The 20,000-nt window shown below is 51.4% G+C and overlaps 3 protein-coding genes across 3 annotated transcripts in view; 2 read left to right on the top strand and 1 right to left on the bottom strand.

Moving 5' to 3' along the window:
* Window positions 1–2,669, top strand: part of arrb2b (arrestin, beta 2b) — a 29,126-nt gene extending 26,457 nt beyond the window's left edge. Inside the window, exon 14 of the mRNA XM_084451808.1 lies at window positions 1–2,669. This exon is cut by the window's left edge and continues 737 nt beyond it. The gene's annotated coding sequence lies outside the window, so the exon portion shown is untranslated.
* A 91-nt stretch (window positions 2,670–2,760) lies between these two features.
* med11 (mediator complex subunit 11) lies at window positions 2,761–3,484 on the bottom strand. Its single transcript, XM_084451810.1, has 3 exons — window positions 3,352–3,484; window positions 3,110–3,240; window positions 2,761–2,908 (listed from the first exon to the last, which is right to left on the bottom strand). Exons 1-3 carry the CDS (start codon window positions 3,419–3,421, stop codon window positions 2,765–2,767), a joined length of 345 nt encoding a protein of 114 aa, XP_084307936.1. The 5' UTR covers window positions 3,422–3,484; the 3' UTR covers window positions 2,761–2,764.
* Window positions 3,485–3,599: 115 nt separating this feature from the next.
* pelp1 (proline, glutamate and leucine rich protein 1) lies at window positions 3,600–16,305 on the top strand (the record flags this gene model as incomplete). Its single annotated transcript, XM_084451609.1, has 18 exons — window positions 3,600–3,831; window positions 4,068–4,132; window positions 4,248–4,353; window positions 4,755–4,904; window positions 5,569–5,640; window positions 5,743–5,802; window positions 6,046–6,202; window positions 6,777–6,909; window positions 7,360–7,447; window positions 8,466–8,554; window positions 8,975–9,088; window positions 9,241–9,391; window positions 9,581–9,746; window positions 9,875–9,930; window positions 11,793–12,035; window positions 13,928–15,538; window positions 15,683–15,796; window positions 16,210–16,305. The coding sequence occupies exons 1-18, from the start codon at window positions 3,691–3,693 to the stop codon at window positions 16,303–16,305; spliced, it is 3,612 nt and encodes a 1,203-aa protein (XP_084307735.1). The 5' UTR covers window positions 3,600–3,690.
* Window positions 16,306–20,000: the final 3,695 nt, after the last annotated feature.

Here is a 20,000-nt window from a genome sequence, read left to right as displayed (position 1 = left end):
ACACACACACACACACTCGCTCTTTTCTGCTGTGTACAGTCACGTGTCCGTTGTGAAGTTCTGTAGAGAGAGAGAGTGTCAGCGTGCAAGTGTGGAAGTGTAGTTGGCTTGCAGTGTCTAGAGGCTTGGGAGTGTGTACACAAACACACGCTTGGGTGTTCCATGAATAACTGGCTTTAGCTACATTTTTTATAATTTTGCCAAAACGTTCTCGTCTCTATATTTGGCATTCCCTGTTGGATTGAATAGTCCACCACGCACACACGCAAGCACATGCGCGCACACACGCACACACACACACAGGCATATTCTAAAGCACAGCGGGGTGTTGTGTGGTGTAGAGCAGAGCCCCCTGCTGGCCGATAGTGGAAGTGCTGCTCCCTGTGTTCAGCAGTGATGGACTGAGACAGGGCGATTAGGTTAGTTAGGGGGTGAGGTCATCTGTAAGAACCGATTCAGGGTCAGCTCTTGCAGACGAACTCATCCCCTAACTAACTTAATATGTTATGGAAAGCAGATGGTTCAGTTCTGACCCCAGATCAGTCAGTGTCTAGGGGTTTCTGCTTCTCTGATATACTGTTTAGATAAATAAGCATCCAAAATCAGCCTCATTATTCACTGTGTAGAGACTCAGATACAGGGATGGAGGGTTGAGGGCGATGGGGGGGGTTGAACGAAAAATAGAAATACATTTATTTTTGTTGTTATATTTGCCAGAGATATACCTAAAATGTTGCCATTATTTTTATTTTATTCTTTAAAAGACAGTGTATTTTTTATGACAGCGAGTAAGGCAATGATGATGATGATGAAGATGAACTAACAAGCTAAAATTCCCTGCTGTACGCTACACTCATCTGCTGTAAATATTCGTACCGTTCCGTCAGCCAATAGGATTTCCGCCTGGATTTTTTACCAGTCGATGGTTGAACAGTCTTGCCTCGGTGGTCCAATGAGGTGCTCGAAGCAGAACGCTTGTATCCAATCACAGCGCAGTATAGGAGAGCGATTCACCAATCCAGTAAGGTTAGCAGTGAGACTTTGGACATAGTGTACAATACAAATATACGCCACATATTTTAGAATCTCTGTTTAGCCATATATACACACTGTAAACAGTCCGACACAGTAGTTCTTCAACTGAACACTTTGGGTTAGGTCTAGGTCACAGATATATAAATGTACACAGCTTAGGAAACCAGTTCTTCAGAACTGTCTCAGGACTAGAAATAGTGAACACTGTTGTAGCGTCTTGACCCTCGGTAGCAGGAAGAAGAGGCCTGTAGCTGTCCGGAGAGTAGAGGGGCATGAATTGATCTTTATCACTTGGCTTGTGTATCAGATTGGTTATCGATCCGTTTTGGTTGGATTCTTCATTTTGATCAGAACAGACACACTGACGTCAATGGAGAGAGATTGAGCCGGGAATATTAACTGATATCCCATGGACCGGTTTCCCTGAGCTCAGATTAAACTTAACCTGGCCCTGTCAATGGAGATTTTAAAGTTAATCTAGGTGTGGATTAGGTTTGGTCAGTGGTTGGTACGCTGTCCCTGAAGACTCAACACTTTGATTCACTGTGTCGGTTTAACCCATAAGAACAACATGATAAACCAGCAAACAATTAATAGAATGCACCTGATCTCCCTTACATGTATTCTAGTAGGGATGAGTTGTCTGTTATCCCGTTTGCCATTTTTGTTCAACGACCAGAATGTATATTTCAAAATGTATTGCCTGATTCAACATTGTGCAAATTAATTTTCTGTTTTTCTGACCATGGTCAACATTATGGTTTGAAAAGAATCAATTCTGTATAACTGCACCATTCTGTTCCGAGACAGAGTGACGATGATGATGAACGTTGTGAAGTATTTGTGTGACGTCAACAACACGACAAGCCGAATGTCATGAAGCTGCCATCTATGTTTTTGCTGTGAATGGATGCATGGCATGGCGTTGTTACAATATGACAAACATTGTGACTAATAGCGATATACATTTTTAGACCTCCAAAAACACTCTGTTAACGAAACATATAAATGTTCTTGTTTATTTGTAAATCAGAATGTCTCACCTGTCTGTTAACAGGTCAAGTGCAGAAAAAAAAAAGTTCCCTTCGACCTTAGTTGAAGTATCCATGGAAACGCACGCAATCATGTCCCAGTTGGTAGACTATTCGTGTTCTGAGTCAGATTTGTCTTTCTTTTTTATCTAAGGACAAATTTTAACTTCTACAACTATTACTACTACTAAACATGAGATTCATAATATAATACTTCAGTGCTACCTGGTAATTTAATTAATTCACAAATCCAGTAAGACAAAGTATATTGTTAAGGAAATCAAGATACTGTGTAAGCAATATGTTATTTTAGTCAATAAAATGGAACAAAATGACAATAAAAAAAAATGTAAAAGATTTGTAAAAATTATTACAAAAATATTTGAAAGTATATGTTGCTTCTTTATTTTGTACTGCATTTTAGAAAATGTAAAAAATAAGACAAAAACAGTTAACATACATCATTGTGTCCATGTCTCTTCATTTGTGTGTGTATGACTATGCACGTGTGTGGAGAGAGAGACACTTGACTCGTTTTGTTTTTAACTTACAAAAGATCTGCCACAATCTGATGAAGCATACAAAACTGACAAAAACAGTCTCTCAACGCCCATTACAAAAAAACAATGATTCAAAACCTAGCCTGCTGAGCTGGGGTCCAGCTTCCAATCAAATTAAAGTCCAATGTAATCTCTTTCTCATGTCTGTGGGTCCAGCATAACCTCGCAGGTGCGCCCCAGTTCACCCAGTTTGACGCGGGCGTAGTCCGCCCTGTTCAGGGCCATCTGGCAGTCCTTCCTGGCTGAGTAGGTGGAACCCTCATGGGGCTGACCTGTGGCTACCTGGGAGGAGGAAGGGGGGGTCAGTAGGAGTCCAGCAGGTTGTTATATATAAGGCTAGTATAGATCATTGTTGTCTGGTCTTGTGTTTGTGAGAAAAAGAGAGGGGGGGGGCATGTGTTTGTCTGTTCGCTTAGTATTGTATGTGAGAGAGAAAGAGACGTGTGTGTGTGTGTGTGTGTGTGTCAATGACGTGTAGCCTACCTGTGTGAGATACCGAATCTGTGAGCTGAGCTCACTCTCCACCCTGTTGACGGATCCCTGGAACTGGCCCAGCTGTCTGTCCAAGAAGCTCGCGTTGTGTTTGTCCTTCGACAGCTCCAGTACGATGTTGCCTGGGAGAACACGATGAGAAAACTATTACAAACATGAAAGCCAAGGTACAGACGCCACACAGTAGCATACCCTTCCGCTTTATTTCCAAAATGTGTCACAAGAGGACTGACCAGCACACTGCAGAATCGTCGCGATTTCCTTCTCGACCTCCTCCAGCGCTCGAAGTCTGTCATTCGCCATCAGAACCACTTCCCTCTCTGACCACTGAGACGGACGAAATCGGCCCAAAACGTAACCAGGAGTAGGTACAGCACATCAATATGTCACTGGTATCGCTCAGCAAATGTCGAAATAAGCCTGAAATAATTCACAGAGACCTTAATACAACTACAGAGCAACACCAGCCATCCTTCGGTTCTCGTTCACCGACGCATGAAATGAACGTCATCAAGAACAACAACATCCGCAGGTCGGTCGCGTAGTTGTGACTCGGTTGCGTGGCAAGCAAGATGGCTACTGCGGCTTGGCTGCATGGCCCCTCCAGTATGCGCTTAACGGAGGGGTTGGTGTCCGTGTTGAAAGAGCAACGGCCCGAGTATCTGCCTGCCATTTTAGCGAACTACCGAGAGCACGGCGTAGTCTCCGCACAGGTACAACGAGCATAGTAGCCGGGATGGAGCTAGCTTACTGGCTAGCTCGCTCCAACGAGGAGGGTCTGGCCTGCTTTCATTGTCCTTTTATGTGTCTGCTCTGCAACTGCAGTACTATATAATATATATATAATACTAGATAATAGCGTACTAAAATGTTACAATGCTCCTAACCGTTATAGTGGTTTTGATCGGTTGAACGCTGTCAGTCACTGAATGCACGTTCTCCTCCTCAGAGTTTGGGAGCTGTCGGGGGTCTCGTCGGGCTCAGTAATGCGAAGCTTGGGTCCAGCAAGACCAGGTGAGGTTCCTGTCTGATCGACCTGGCGAAAAGAGTGAAATGGTGAGGCTAACGTAACATGCAGGCTAGATATGACTCTAAACGTGTACACGTGTCTGTGTAATGTGTCCTGCAGGTTTGAAGGCCTGTGTTTGCTGTCAGTGCTGGTTAAGGACAGTTCCAGTGAGGTGTTCCAACAGCACTGTCTCTCATGGCTGCGGACACTACAACAGGTCATACAGGTCAGTCATGCACACAAGTCATGCACACATTCACACGTCTATTACACACACATCTGTCCAAATCTCTAGCATTATTCACAATATGTTCATGCACACATCAGTATCTGCTGCTGTACTACCAGGATCCTCCCTCATAAGCACCTATTGTATTTTTAATTTGCTGCTCTTGCACTTTGCCTTTAGCACCAGATTATGCCCTTAGTCACATAATAATAAGGAGATACACTTGTGAGTTCTGGCGAGTAGTAGTCCACTGACTATACCTACGTTATATGCAATTATTGTAAGTCGCTTTTGATAACATCGTCTGCTAACTAAATGATTATAATGTAATGTGCGTGTAAAAACTTTCTGTCATTACTCTCCCTATTTGTTTGTTTGTTTGTTTGCTCCCCCCCCAGTCCCAGGCCCCCCTCCCGTCAGTCCAGCTAACGGTGAGCGTTCTGCAGGACCTCCTCCAGTACTCCTCCCAGATCCCCGAGCTGGCCAGGGAGGTGGGCCTCAACTCCATCCTGGGCATCCTCACCTCCCTCATGGGCCTCAAGGCCGAGGTGAGTCCAGACGGGCTCTCCCGTCCCGTCAGACCGAAATCAAACCATGTGCTATGAAGGCTTTCCCCGATCAAGCCGGTGGGGTTGGGCGTAGTCTCAACGCCAGACCCATGAGAGTTCTTTCGCTGATACGCTACGTAAGCTACGCTAACTACGTAACTGCATGCTGCAGATCTCTCTGTGGGTCTGGGACACTTCATGCAAAAATCTGGCGCTCAAATCCTGGGAATTTATTGGTTTCGCAGGAATCCCTGCGACACCAATCACTAACGATTTTCGCGATCAGGCGTTCCCACCCATAGATATGCCCCGCCCATCTAACTTGGGCTAGCGTCTCATTTGCTGCTACGACCTGTCACTCTTTCAATTTTGAACCGTCAGAACGCCAGCTCGGGCGGCAAAGTAGCCCAGACTCTATTATGTAGTATGCGGAGTGCAGCGATTCAACGTAATATTTGAGTCTGGAGAGAGACTAGGTTGGACATTGTCACGTTACCCCCGAATTGGCACAGAACTACCGAAGGGCTTTACGACCGGTTGGATCCCAGCTATTCAAGGGCTTGCGGTGTCTCGGGCCGGCCTTAGAATGTACCACTCTATGTGGCGTGGAAGAAACAGGATGTGTGTGTGTTTCTATATAATCATGTGTGTGTTTATGTGACAGTGTCACCTAGCTGCCATGGAAGGGATGACGGCCTGTATGACCTTCTACCCACGAGCCTGTGGGTCCCTCCGGGTGAGTCCTAAACAAACAACGAACAAACAAATACTCGTTACAAACACTGTGATACTGTTCTGCGAGTGAGGGCTGTTGTGACTCTGTGGTTGTTCTCCACAGGATAAACTGGGCGCCTACTTCCTGTGTAAGATGGACAGTGCCAATCCCAAAGTGCAAGAGGTTGGTCACATGTTTAGACGCTTGTCTTCTGGTCTTTTTTTCTCCTTGATATATTTTTTCTCACCGCTCTCAAGAACAATCTCGGGTCTCATCCAGACATCTGTCATCTGCCAATCCTTCCTCACCTTCACCTATTCTCTCTCTCTCTCTCTCTCTCTCTCTCTCTCTTCCTCTTGCTCCTCTCCATCCTTAATCCCTTCACTTCTCCCTTCTTCCCCCTCTCCTCCTCCCCTCTGTCTCTAGATGGCATGTGAGTGCTACGGTCGCCTCCCCTGTCTGGGCGGGGTCCTGGAACGAGGAGGAGGCGGGCGCAGAGCAGAGGGATGGACCAATCAGATCCACTGTCTGCTGGCCTCAGCCAATGGCATGCTGGCGCAGCTCTACCAGGGTTCCGAATCAGGTAAGGTTTCGTCCAAGGAAACGGTCGTAACCGAGAAGTCCAGATGGTGTAAAAGGCACCCTCGACCTTCGACCTCGTTCCTGTAGTCATAGACCTTGGCTGCCTTCCAAATCGCATAATATTTCTACAGCTGCTCTTAAAACATTTTGCATACTGCAAAATGCGACAGGATGCAGTAGGACATCCTGGTATTTTTGGTGTACTGCATTTGACATACTATGTATTGAGACATAGAAAATCTTTTTATGGCACACTAAATAATATGGAAGTATGCGATTCGGAATGCAGGGCTTGTTTGGACTCTCAGAAGCCGTTCCTGGATTCCTAGTCTCCTCTCACCTTCTTCTCAAAGCATAGCAGAGGGAAAGAGCCACGCTTCTATTCTGTTTTTTATTCTATTCTATTTCCCGACCTTGTCCTCCAATGCTTTTTGAGATGTAAGTGAGAGCAGACGCAAAGAATCAAGGAAACACGATGAACGATCAAACCTTTTGTTTGGCCTCGGGCCTCACTCGGTGGTCTTTGGAGTAATGTGATTTTGACTCCGTGTCCTCCGTCGCCCCCTGGTGGTCAGAGGGGACGGTGCAGTACGAGGGGCCCGGCGTGGAGCTGCCCTTCCCGCCCCTGGACGACATGGACCCCCTGCTCCTGCTCCAGCTGCAGCACCGATACAGGGCGGTCTGCCTGGCGCTCAAACACACGCTCGGGTGAGAGCACGCACACACGCACACACGCACGCACGCACGCACGCACACACACACACACACACACACACACACTTGCTCTCATCCACGTTCCCTACCATGACATGTTAATAAACCACTTTATTTATTCTCCTCTCTCTCTCTCTCTCTGTCTCTCTCTCTGCCTCCCTCCCTCTCTCTCCCTCCTTCTCTCTCTCTTCCTCCCCCCTTCTCTTTCTCTCCCTCCCTCTCTCTCTCCCTCCCTCTCTGCCCCCCCCTCTCTCTCCCCCCTCTTTCATTCTTCCCCCCCCCCTCTCTCACCCCCCCACTCTCTCTCTCTCCCTCCCTCCCTCACCCCCCCCCCTCTCTCTCTCTCTCTCTCTCTCTCTCTCCCTCCCTCCCTCACCCCCCCCCCTCTCTCTCTCTCTCTCTCTCTCTCTCTCTCTCTCTCTCTCCCTCTCCTCCCCTCATCAGTGTGGACCCGTCCTCAGCGGTGCGTCTGCCTGTGCAGCAGGTCCTCAACCTGATCTGTCGTGCCCTGGCTGTCAGCTCCAAGAGCATAGTGAGTCACACACACACACACACACACACACACACACACACACACACACACACACACACACACACACACTCGCTGAATACATACACACTCCCAGTCCCAATATCCATCCTCACGGACTCACAGGCGTGTTCCCGCTAAGTGCATGAAGGCTTAGGGCTGTTCTATTGTCCCATTGTCAAATCGTCAAGTGCCTGAGGACATTTTGAGGCCTTTATGCCCCCTTTCCCTAAGTCCTCACTTCTGCAGACTTTGCCTAAGGAAATTACCCACAGTTCATATCGTTTTGACGTGAAACACGGGGTTACCTGAAGAACAGCCAATAAACAAGCACGGAGGAGCAACCAACACATTCACGTTACAAAACAAAATACCTTTTCATGTTTTGAGTTGGACTTCTTATTGGTATCTTTGGGGAAAAGCATAAATAGTCTTATAATCATGTTGGTTTTAATATGTTTACGTAGGTTAGGGTATCAACCCTATGGGTTTGTATAGTTAGATTTGTTTTGAAAATATGTAGGCTATGGTTATAAATTAAATAGATTTCTGTTTCCATAAATCAAATGATTCCTCAGCTTAAAAGTTGTATGACATTTAATCATCCTTTTCTTTGAATTGAGATTTCCAGCATGTATATGGAACGAGTTTGCTCAAGGAATTTGTGCAAAACAGAAATGCGTGTTGAAATGTCTTTCTTGAGTAGCTCATTACTTTTGGCATCATGTCAACGTAACGTGATGTCACAATGTGCCGTCCCATCCCTTTTTATACCATTTCGAGGCCTTGAAGCCTCTCACACTCAACCACTTTACCAGGTAACATCAGTTAGTCTGTGAGGGGTCGGAGCTTGAGGGTTTAGGACTGGGCCACACTCACATCCTCACTTACTCAAACACTGACAACAATAGACACACACGTACACACACACGTCTATGTTTGCTCATGCTCGTGTGTGTGTGTGTGTGTGTGTGTGTGTGTGTGTGTGTGTGTGTGTGTGTGTGTGTGTGTGTGTTAACAGAACATGTCGGGGGACGGGTGTGTGAAGCTCCTGGTGTTACCTGCCGTACACAATGACACACTGGAGGTGCTGTATGCTCTCATCATGGCGTGAGTACACACACACACGCTCACACACACACACATTAACCTACACACAGACTTGATATCTGGTTATTTTATTTGTCTTGTAGAAATGTCATCTAATTCTGTAGATGGTGATGGTAAATGGACTGCACTTATATAGCGCTTTTATCCAGAGTGCTTTACAATGGACTCTCGTTCACCCATTCACACACACACCCATTCACACACACATTCACACACACATTCACACACCAATGGCGGCAGCTGCCATGCAAGGTGCCACCCTGCTCATCAGGAACAATTTTGGGTTTGGTGTCTCGCCCGAGGACACTTCGACATGTGGACAGGAGGGGGTGGGATTCGAACCGCCGACCCTGCGGTCATTGGACGACCCGCTCTACCTCCATGGCCTGGATTAATCGCGTGTGTGTGTGTGTGTTCCAGTGTGAGCAGTGGCCTAGTGCAGTACTCCAGTGTGCTACAGAGACTGTTCTCCCAGACCCTCTCAGCCTGGACCCCCCCTCCAGAGACCAGCCTGGGACAACAGAGAGCCTTCAGGTAGGACACACACACACACACACACACACTCAACCACTCAGAAGCTCACACACGTGGCTATGCATGCACACATCCATGTAGTCACACACACACATAAGCTCAAGACACATGCAGGCGCACCCCAAGCTTCACACCTGCTGCTCTACCCACAGTGCCGTGCGGGTGTCGGTGTACAGAACCTTGGAACTCTGGGTGAGAGTGGGCGGGGCGTCGGCCTGCATCCTCCAGGGAAGCCCCACCCACTCCGAGCTCCTGTTCGCCCACCTGCTGGGTGACATCACCCCGGGGGCGGACTCTGTCAAGGTGAGAGGCCCAACCGCAATAAACCTGAGTCCCATGAAAGATACTAAAATACTAAAATAAAAAATACTCCACTAAGTTGTATCAGTTTTCTCATGCCGACGCCCCCCTTTCTTCTCCTCCTTCTCCTCCCCGTTCTCTCCATCCTTCTGACCTCCCTCTCCTCCCCCTCTTTCATCCTCCCTTTCCCAGCTGAGGGCGGGGCAGTCAGCGGGCTCCGACCTGGTTGGCTCGGCAGGCGGGAAGCCCGGCCCCCGTCGGAGCAAGGGATTGGTTATGGGCGATGTGGGCGGAGCCTCCATCCAGCGGAAAGGGGACGCGCTGGCCAACCAGGACACGTGTCTGTCCGCGCTCCGAGGTGATTGGCCCCCGATTGATTGATTGCTGGGGAACAAAAAATGGCGGTTCTACGCGTTCCGTGAATCAATGTTTTTTTCCCTCCCGTGTGTGTCTCTCTTTCCGCTCTCACATCCTGGTACTCTGCAGCGCTGAGGCAGATCGTCATCACCAGCGGAACGCTGCTGAAGGAAGACGTACACAAGGTTAGTGCGCTGGTTACTACGCCAACAAGCCCTCCACCGCTCTGGTTCACTACCCCAACTAACCCTCCACCGCTCTGGTTCACTACCCCAACTAACCCTCCACCACTCTGGTTCACTACCCCAACTAACCCTCCACCGCTCTGGTTCACTACCCCAACTAACCCTCCACCGCTCTGGTTCACTACCCCAACTAACCCTCCACCACTCTGGTTCACTACCCCAACTAACCCTCCACCGCTCTGGTTCACTACCCCAACTAACCCTCCACCGCTCTGGTTCACTACCCCAACTAACCCTCCACCGCTCTGGTTCACTACCCCAACTAACCCTCCATCACTCTGGTTCACTACCCCAACTAACCCTCCACCACTCTGGTTCACTACCCCAACTAACCCTCCACCACTCTGGTTCACTACCCCAACTAACCCTCCACCACTCTGGTTCACTACCCCAACTAACCCTCCACCACTCTGGTTCACTAACCCAACTAACCCTCCACCACTCTGGTTCACTACCCCAACTAACCCTCCACCACTCTGGTTCACTAACCCTCCACCGCTCTGGTTCACTACCCCAACTAACCCTCCACCACTCTGGTTCACTACCCCAACTAACCCTCCACCACTCTGGTTCACTACCCCAACTAACCCTCCACCACTCTGGTTCACTACCCCAACTAACCCTCCACCGCTCTGGTTCACTACCCCAACTAACCCTCCATCACTCTGGTTCACTACCCCAACTAACCCTCCACCACTCTGGTTCACTACCCCAACTAACCCTCCACCACTCTGGTTCACTACCCCAACTAACCCTCCACCACTCTGGTTCACTACCCCAACTAACCCTCCACCGCTCTGGTTCACTACCCCAACTAACCCTCCACCACTCTGGTTCACTACCCCAACTAACCCTCCACCGCTCTGGTTCACTACCCCAACTAACCCTCCACCACTCTGGTTCACTACCCCAACTAACCCTCCACCGCTCTGGTTCACTACCCCAACTAACCCTCCATCACTCTGGTTCACTACCCCAACTAACCCTCCATCACTCTGGTTCACTACCCCAACTAACCCTCCATCACTCTGGTTCACTACCCCAACTAACCCTCCACCACTCTGGTTCACTACCCCAACTAACCCTCCACCGCTCTGGTTCACTACCCCAACTAACCCTCCACCACTCTGGTTCACTACCCCAACTAACCCTCCACCACTCTGGTTCACTACCCCAACTAACCCTCCATCACTCTGGTTCACTACCCCAACTAACCCTCCACCGCTCTGGTTCACTACCCCAACTAACCCTCCACCACTCTGGTTCACTACCCCAACTAACCCTCCACCGCTCTGGTTCACTACCCCAACTAACCCTCCACCACTCTGGTTCACTACCCCAACTAACCCTCCATCACTCTGGTTCACTACCCCAACTAACCCTCCATCACTCTGGTTCACTACCCCAACTAACCCTCCACCGCTCTGGTTCACTACCCCAACTAACCCTCCACCGCTCTGGTTCACTACCCCAACTAACCCTCCACCGCTCTGGTTCACTACCCCAACTAACCCTCCACCACTCTGGCAAAGAGGAACATCTCCCAGCTGTGTGTGTGTGTGTGTGTGTGTGTGTGTGTGTACACAGCAGGCCTGTGTGTGTGTTTGTATTTGTATATGCGTGTCTGTTTTTTACACAGTGAGTGCGTGTCTGTATTTGTGTGTGTGTGTGTGTGTCGTATATATACAGTATATATGTGTGTGTGTGTGTCTATAGTATATATGTACAGTATATATGTGTGTCTTCAGTATATATACAGTGTGTGTGTGTGTTCTAAACCCCGCCCTCCCTGTCTCTCCCAGCGTCTCCATGACATCGTGCTCCCCCTGTGCGTGCGTCTGCAGCAGCAGGCCGGCTCGGAGGCCGGCGTGGGGGCGGGGCCCGGGGGGGCGGGGCCCGGGGGCCAGTACGGCAGTGCCCCGCCCCGTAGGGAGCTCTACCGCCTCCTGCTGGCGCTGGTCCTGGCGCCCTCCCCCCGCTGGCCCCCCCCCCTCACCTGCGCCGTGTCGCTGCTCAGCCACGGACGCAGGGACCGCAGTCTGAAGGTGAGGCGCGCGCACACACACACACACATTTAGACACGCACACACACGCACACACACACACACATTTAGACACGCACACACACACATTTAGACACACACACATTTAGACACGCACGCACACACATTTAGGCACGCCGCACACATTTAGACACACGCACGCACACATATATACACGCACACACACACATTTAGACACATACACGCACATTTAGACACGCACACACACATTTAGACACACATTAAGACACACGCACACACATGCACACATTTAGACTCGCACACACACATTTAGACACGCACACACACACACACAAGCACACATACAGTACACATACATGTGAGCATACACACACATACACACGAGCACACACACACTTATGGAATGCAATATCATTGAGAGGAGACACATTTAGACACACACACACATTTAGACACGCACACACACAAGCACACATACGATTATACACACACACACTTGAGCACACACTTATGGAATGCAATATCACCGAGAGGACACTCTCACATGCACAAATATATGCAGTTTTAAGATATGCGTTCGATGTGCATCTCTTTTGGTAAACAAATTTAGTGTGACGCTATTAGCTTGAAGCTCTGTTGATGTAAAACACCCCCCCCCCCCCCACACACACACACACACGCTCAAACCCTTATCTAAACTTGTGGTCTGTGTATAAGCTAACTCATCTGGCTCCCATCATCACTGTGTATACAACCCCCACTCGCCCCACACACACACTCGCACACACACTCATATACTCCCCACACACACCTCATCAGTCATCTCTGAGATCACACAGAGACTCACACACAGTCATGAGAAAATGACTTCTGAATTTACTATCTGTATATTAGTCATCACACACACACATTTTTTGATAAGATATAATTTTTAGCTTTTTTTTGCAGACATTTTAGAGTTTTGCGCAGACGGCAGCCACAAGTGTCACCCTAGCGACTAAGGGCACGTTGAGCATGTCACAGGGAAAGAACATATCACAATTTAGATCACGCTTTAGTATTTGATTGCACTGAAATTGCGTAGTGGAGCTGTTGAGTTGCATACATTTGAACTGCATGCAATCTCGTTGCACAATCACGATTACGTGAAGTCGCTTTTTAGAAGCCAACCCTGTGTGTGTGTGGGAGGGGGAGGGGGGTGGGGGGTTGGCAAAATACTCTTAAAGGGGTAGTTCAGAATTTCAGACAGCCATTTCCAGCTGATTCTCTGCTGTTCCTAGTTCGGGCGTTCATGGCTCATGCTAATGCTAGCGCAGTCAAACCGAATTAGCTAGCATTCAAAGAAAACTCACTTATAAACACACCAAACAAGTAAGGATCGCCAGATAAACTAATCTCCACATCAAAGTCAGACATGTCTCTTTCGAACGTGGCCTTTGCAACTTGTGTTGATGGAAGAGAATTGTCTGCTCTTCTGTTCCTTGTTCCTTGAAAATAGTGCCGGGTAGTTACGTATCACTCCGCCTCCCTATTTACAGAGAGAGCCATATAGGTCCAAACAAACGAATGGGTTCAACGATAGTTGGACTTCAAAAATGGTATAAAAACTCAAATGAGCCCCCGACAGACTGTCCTCATATTTGATTTGATTTGGGTGCACTGTGGAGTGTGTTTGAGCGAGTTTGCTTTGAACGCTATTCGAATCCCAATTCGTTTCAATTGCGCTAGCATTACCATGCCGTGAACGCCTGAGCGAGGGACAGCATGGGATCAGCTGAAAATGTTCTCCATCAACCGACGACGTTGTTAGTCGTAAAGTGATTTGAATGTTGTGTGTCCTCTGTCGCCCCCTGGTGGTCCAAAACTCCTGACCAATCCATTGTTCTGTCCGTCTGCATTTCATCCTTCCTTAGGTGTCCTCGTTCTGCACCGAGGCCCTGACCGTCTGCAACTCCCTCCTCCACCCGCGCACCCCCTCCCTGTCCCTCCCCCTGCCCCCCCTTGCCCTCAAACCCTCCCCGGCCGCCGGCCTCCTCCCCCCGGTCTCCCAGGGCCCCTCCCCTGCCTCCTCCCTGGCCCTGCCCGGCCTCCTCGGGGGCCCGGCGCCGGGGCCGCCCTTCCCCCCCGCCCGCCACCCCCTGGGCCTGGGCCCCGCCGCCCTCCTGGGCTCCCTGGAGAACCACCTCCCCCTGGCGCCCCCGGGGCTCCACCCGGCCGCGCCGCCAGGCGACCTGCTGCTCTCGCCCCACCACCACCAGGGGGAGCTGGCGGGCCTGGGGCTGCGCGAGGGCCAGCGGCCCGTGTTCGTGCGCTACGACAAGGAGGAGGCCGAGGACGTGGAGATCTCACTGGCGAGCGACTCGGACGACAGCGTGGTGATACTGCCGCCGGGGATGCTGTCGCTGGACGGCCAGGAGGGCGAGGCGGCGGCGGCCGCTACGACGATGACGCAGGGTCTGCCCCAGAGCTCCGCCCCAGGCTCCGGCGCCACCGGCGTCGCCCCCCCTCTCCCCGCGGGGGCCGAGGCGGCCGGCGGGGCGGCGGTCGACGTGGCGCTCCCCAACGACCTCCCCTCCACCTCCATCTCCATCCTTCTCTCCTCCTCCTCCCCCACCTCCACCACCGCCGCGGCCCCCAACGCCAACTCCTTCCCCGCCGTCTCCGCCCTTATGGTCTCCCTGGCGCCGCCGCCGGGCGCCCAGGGCGCCGCCGCCGGCCAGCTGGCGGCTCCGCCCCCGGTACCCGGCTCCCTGGGGGGCGGGGACCCCTCCCTCCCTCCCGGGGCGCAGCTCCAGCAGATGCTCCTCCAGAGCCCGGCCCCGGGGCCGCCGCCGCCTGCCACCGTGGGGCTCGGCCTCCAGATGCACGGCCTCCAGGGGGCGCTGGCCCCGGCCTCCAGGCAGCAGCAGGCGGCCAACGACGACGACTCGGCCGTGATCAACATCAACAGCTCGGACGAGGAGGATGAAGAGGAGGAGGAGGAGGAGCTGGAGGACGAGGACGAGCTGGGCGAGGAGGAGGAGGACGAGGACGAGGAGGAGGGCCTGGACGAGGAGGAAGAGGAGGAGGAGGACGGCAGCGACTTCCCGGAAGACGAGGACGAGTTCTACGAGGAGGGCGAGTACGACGAGTACGACGAGGAGGAGATGGACGACGAGGAGATGATGGAGGAGGAGGAGGAGGGCGAGATCCGAACGGGCGTGAGGAGGAGGAGGAGGGTGGAGGAGCAGGAGGAGGAGGAGGAAGGGGAGGTGGCGGCGGCGGCGCTGCTCCCGGGGCCGGCGGACGACGGCGATGACGGCAGCGGGGCGGTGGGGTACCCGGCGGAGGGCGAGGGGGGCAGCGGCATCGAGGAGCTGGGGGCGGCGAGGGCGCCGTACGGGGACGAGGGGACGAAGGCGCAGGAGGTGGAGAGCATCGGCGTGCTGGAGGAGGAGCAGGAGGAGGCGCGGGGGGGGCCGGGGGAGGCGGAAGAGGACGACAGCGAGCGCATGGACGACCCCACCATGCCGCAGATCCTGTGCGTGACGGGCGGAGCCCTGGAGGAGAGGGAGGAGGAGGAAGAGGAGGAGGGGGGAGGAGGAGAGAGGCGGGGGGCGAGGCCGTGGGAGGCGCAGGGCGCCGGACGCCCGGAGGGAACCCCTCCCCTCCCTCCGCCGGGGGGGGAGGAAGAGGAGGAGGGGCCGTCCGGTCGGCAGGAGGCGCCGCGGGAAGCTGGCGACCAGCCGTCCGACCGGGTGAACGAGCCGGCCCAAGGGGGCGGGGACTCGGCCCGGGAGGAAGTGAGCCCGGCTGCTCCGAGGGAGGAGGAGGAGGGGGTGGAGCTAGAGAGGGGGCCAGGAGAGGAGGAGGAGAAGAAGGGGGGAGAGGGGGAGGGAGAGGACGGGAAAGGGTTGAAGAGGAAGAGAGAGGAACAGGAGGAGGCGCCGGAGGAGGAGGGGGCGGGGCAGAGCACCGAGAAGAAAAAGGTAAACGAGAAAACACATGTCAACAAAACGTCAGTGTATATGTACGTACCATCACCAATATGCAAATATATCCCTGGCTTCTTCCTCTTTCACCCCCAGTTAACGTGTCTCTCTCCACCTCTTTCTCTCTCTCACCCTCTACTTCTCTGTGTCCCGCTCTCTTCCTCTCTCTCTTCCTCTCTCTCCCCCTCCCTCACCCCCCCCCTCCTCCTACCCGCCTCTCCAAGCTGGACGACGAGGCGATGGCGTCCATGTTGGCCGACTTCGTGGCCTGCCCCCCCGACGACGAGGACAACGGCGCTTCAGCATCCAAACAGCCCTAACCTGGACTGGACCTGATTACTTCCGCATTTTTATTTGTTTGTTTGTTTGTTTATTGGACAAAGAGAGACAGACAGAGGAGACAGAAGTTGTTGGGTTTTTTTTGTTGGGGGGGACAAGAAAGTGAGGCGTGTGGCTGATTTGTCACGCTAGGTCACTGGGCGGTTGGATGGTTGGTTGGTTGGTTGGTTGGTTGGTTAGTTGGTTGGTTAGTTGATTAGATAGTTAGCATAGTTTGTTGTTTTTGGTCACTGTCATCTTGCTTATGTTTTCAGCTCTTTATACTTCCACTGTGTTCATTTTCTGTCCATATTATGTCAGAAAAGGAATAATAAATGTCCACAGTCACGTCTCTATCCTGTCTTTATTTATATTGTTTGATTAAAAGAATCAATTTAAAATAATGAATGGGAAAAAAAAATCTATGGAGACACTGAACATCCCCATGGAGGCTGAGGCATCCGGTAACTTTATTATCCACAGATACTGCAGGTCAATTATGAACAGTTTCTCGTTTGCATCAACAACCTGTTTGCAAAACAAAATGTAATCGAGTTTCTTAAACACCAGAATGACACACAGGGTGAGCAGAGCATCAGCCAAAACCACAAACTGGACCGTGGGAGATTAGCATCTCCCCTAATGCTGCTTTGAGCTTCTGGAAAGATGTGGGCGTAACACGGCTGTCAACATGGATGAATATATATATATTTATATATTTTATAAGTAATACTTAGGAAGTGACACAGACCCTATGGACAGGAACTTCAGTCTGTGGTGAGAGAGCAACCGCAGGAAACGAGAAATTGTGTGTGTGTAGGTGGGCGTGTCCTCCAAGACAGTTCTCACGTTCAGGCAGTTTGAATTGGGGCTGGAGAGCTTGAACATCAGGCATACACACACTCCTCTCTCTCACACGCACACACACACTCCTCTCTCTCACACACGCAGACACACACACTCCTCTCTCTCACACACGCAGACACACACACTCCTCTCTCTCACACACGCAGACACACACTCCTCTCTCTCTCACGCAGACACACACTCCTCTCTCTCACACACGCAGACACACACACTCCTCTCTCTCTCACACACGCAGACACACACACTCCTCTCTCTCACACACGCACACACACACTCCTCTCTCTCTCTCTCACACACACACTCCTCTCTCTCACACACGCAGACACACACACTCCTCTCTCTCACACACGCACACACACACTCCTCTCTCTCACACACGCACACACACACTCCTCTCTCTCTCACACACACACTCCTCTCTCTCACACACGCAGACACACACACTCCTCTCTCTCTCTCTCACACACACACTCCTCTCTCTCACACACGCACACACACACTCCTCTCTCTCTCTCTCACACACACACTCCTCTCTCACACACGCACACACACACTCCTCTCTCTCTCTCTCACACACACACTCCTCTCTCTCACACACAGACACACTCCTCTCTCTCACACACACACTCCTCTCTCTCTCACACACGCACACACACACTCCTCTCTCACGCAGACACACACTCCTCTCTCACACACACACACACCCTCTCTCACACGCACACACACACTCCTCTCTCTCACACACGCACACACACACTCCTCTCTCACACACGCACACACACACTCCTCTCTCACGCAGACACACACTCCTCTCTCTCACACACGCACACACACACACACTCCTCTCTCACACACGCACACACACACTCCTCTCTCTCTCACACACGCACACACACACTCCTCTCACACACGCACACACACTCCTCTCTCACGCAGACACACACTCCTCTCTCTCACACACGCACACACACACTCCTCTCTCACACACGCAGACACACACACTCCTCTCTCTCTCACACAGACACACACTCCTCTCTCTCTCTCACACAGACACACACTCCTCTCTCTCACACACGCAGACACACACTCCTCTCTCGCACACATGCAGACACACACTCCTCTCTCTCACACGCAGACACACACACTCCTCTCTCTCTCACACACGCAGACACACACACTCCTCTCACACGCACACACACACTCCTCTCTCTCACACACGCAGACACACACTCCTCTCTCTCTCACGCAGACACACACTCCTCTCTCTCTCACACACGCAGACACACACACTCCTCTCTCTCTCACACACGCAGACACACACACTCCTCTCTCTCACACGCAGACACACACACTCTCTCACGCAGACACACACTCCTCTCTCACACGCACACACACACTCCTCTCTCTCACACACGCAGACACACACACTCCTCTCTCTCTCACACACACACACCCCCTCTCTCTCACACACGCAGACACACACACTCCTCTCTCTCTCACACATGCAGACACACACACTCCTCTCTCTCTCACACACGCAGACACACTCCTCTCTCTCTCACGCAGACACACACTCCTCTCTCTCTCACACACGCAGACTCACACTCCTCTCTCTCTCACACACGCAGACACACACACTCCTCTCTCACACACGCACACACACACTCCTCTCTCACACACGCAGACACACACACTCCTCTCTCTCGCACACACGCAGACACACACTCCTCTCACACACGCAGACACACACACTCCTCTCTCTCGCACACACGCAGACACACACTCCTCTCTCTCGCACACACGCAGTCACACACACACCCTCTCCCCTCCGTCTCTCACGCCAGTGATGATGTCACCATGTACAGTAGGAGTGTGCTTTCCTGTCCAGGACTATGGACAGAGCAAGGGAGAGAGAACAGCTGCGTCCATCATCCTGCCACCCTATTAAGATTGTGCCCTCGTACCACCAGGAGGGAGGTATATAGACTAGCCCTACTACAACCAGGAGGGAGGTATATAGACTAGCCCTACTACAACCAGGAGGGCAGTATATAGACTATCTACTACAACCAGGAAGGCAGTATAGACTAGCCCTACTACAACCAGGAGGGAGGTATATAGACTAGCCCTACTACAACCAGGAGGGAGGTATATAGACTCCCTACTACAACCAGGATGACGGTATAGACTATCCCTACTATCACCAGGAAGAAGGTGGTATAGACTAGCCCTAGTACCACCAGGAAGACAGTATAGACTAGCCCTACTACCAGGAAAAGGGTATAGACCAACCCTACTAACACCAGGAAGGTGGTAGTATATAGACTAGCCCTACTACAACCAGGAGGGCTGTATATAGACTATCTACTACAACCAGGCAGGTGGTATAGACTAGCCCTAGTACCACCAGGAAGGTAGTATATAGACTAGCCCTAGTACCACCAGGAGGGCGGTATATAGACTAGCCCTACTACCACCAGGAAGGTGGTATAGACTAGAACATTCACCCACGAAGAGACTTTCAGAGACAGAATAATGATTATAACGTTGTTACATTACAGAAACTTTCAGAGACAGAATGTTGTATAAAAGAATAATGATGATTCATTAAACTGTATACTATAAAAAATATATTCACAAGTCATATTCTTTGATCAGGATCAGAATCAGATTTATGTTCACCAGGTAGGTTTTCATATTTGCTTTGGACTATCAGTGCATGACAATAAATATACAATAAATAAGCAAGGCGCAAGGACAAGACAGGACTCTTTCTCTCTTTCTCTCTCTCTCTCTGTCTCTCTCTCTCTCTCTCGCTCCCCCTCTCTCC

This window comes from Borostomias antarcticus, assembly GCF_949987555.1.
Source record: "Borostomias antarcticus genome assembly, chromosome: 17".
NCBI classification, from domain to species: Eukaryota; Metazoa; Chordata; class Actinopteri; order Stomiiformes; family Stomiidae; genus Borostomias; species Borostomias antarcticus.
Note: the sequence above shows the minus strand (reverse complement) of the source record. Positions and strands in the feature narration are given on the sequence as shown.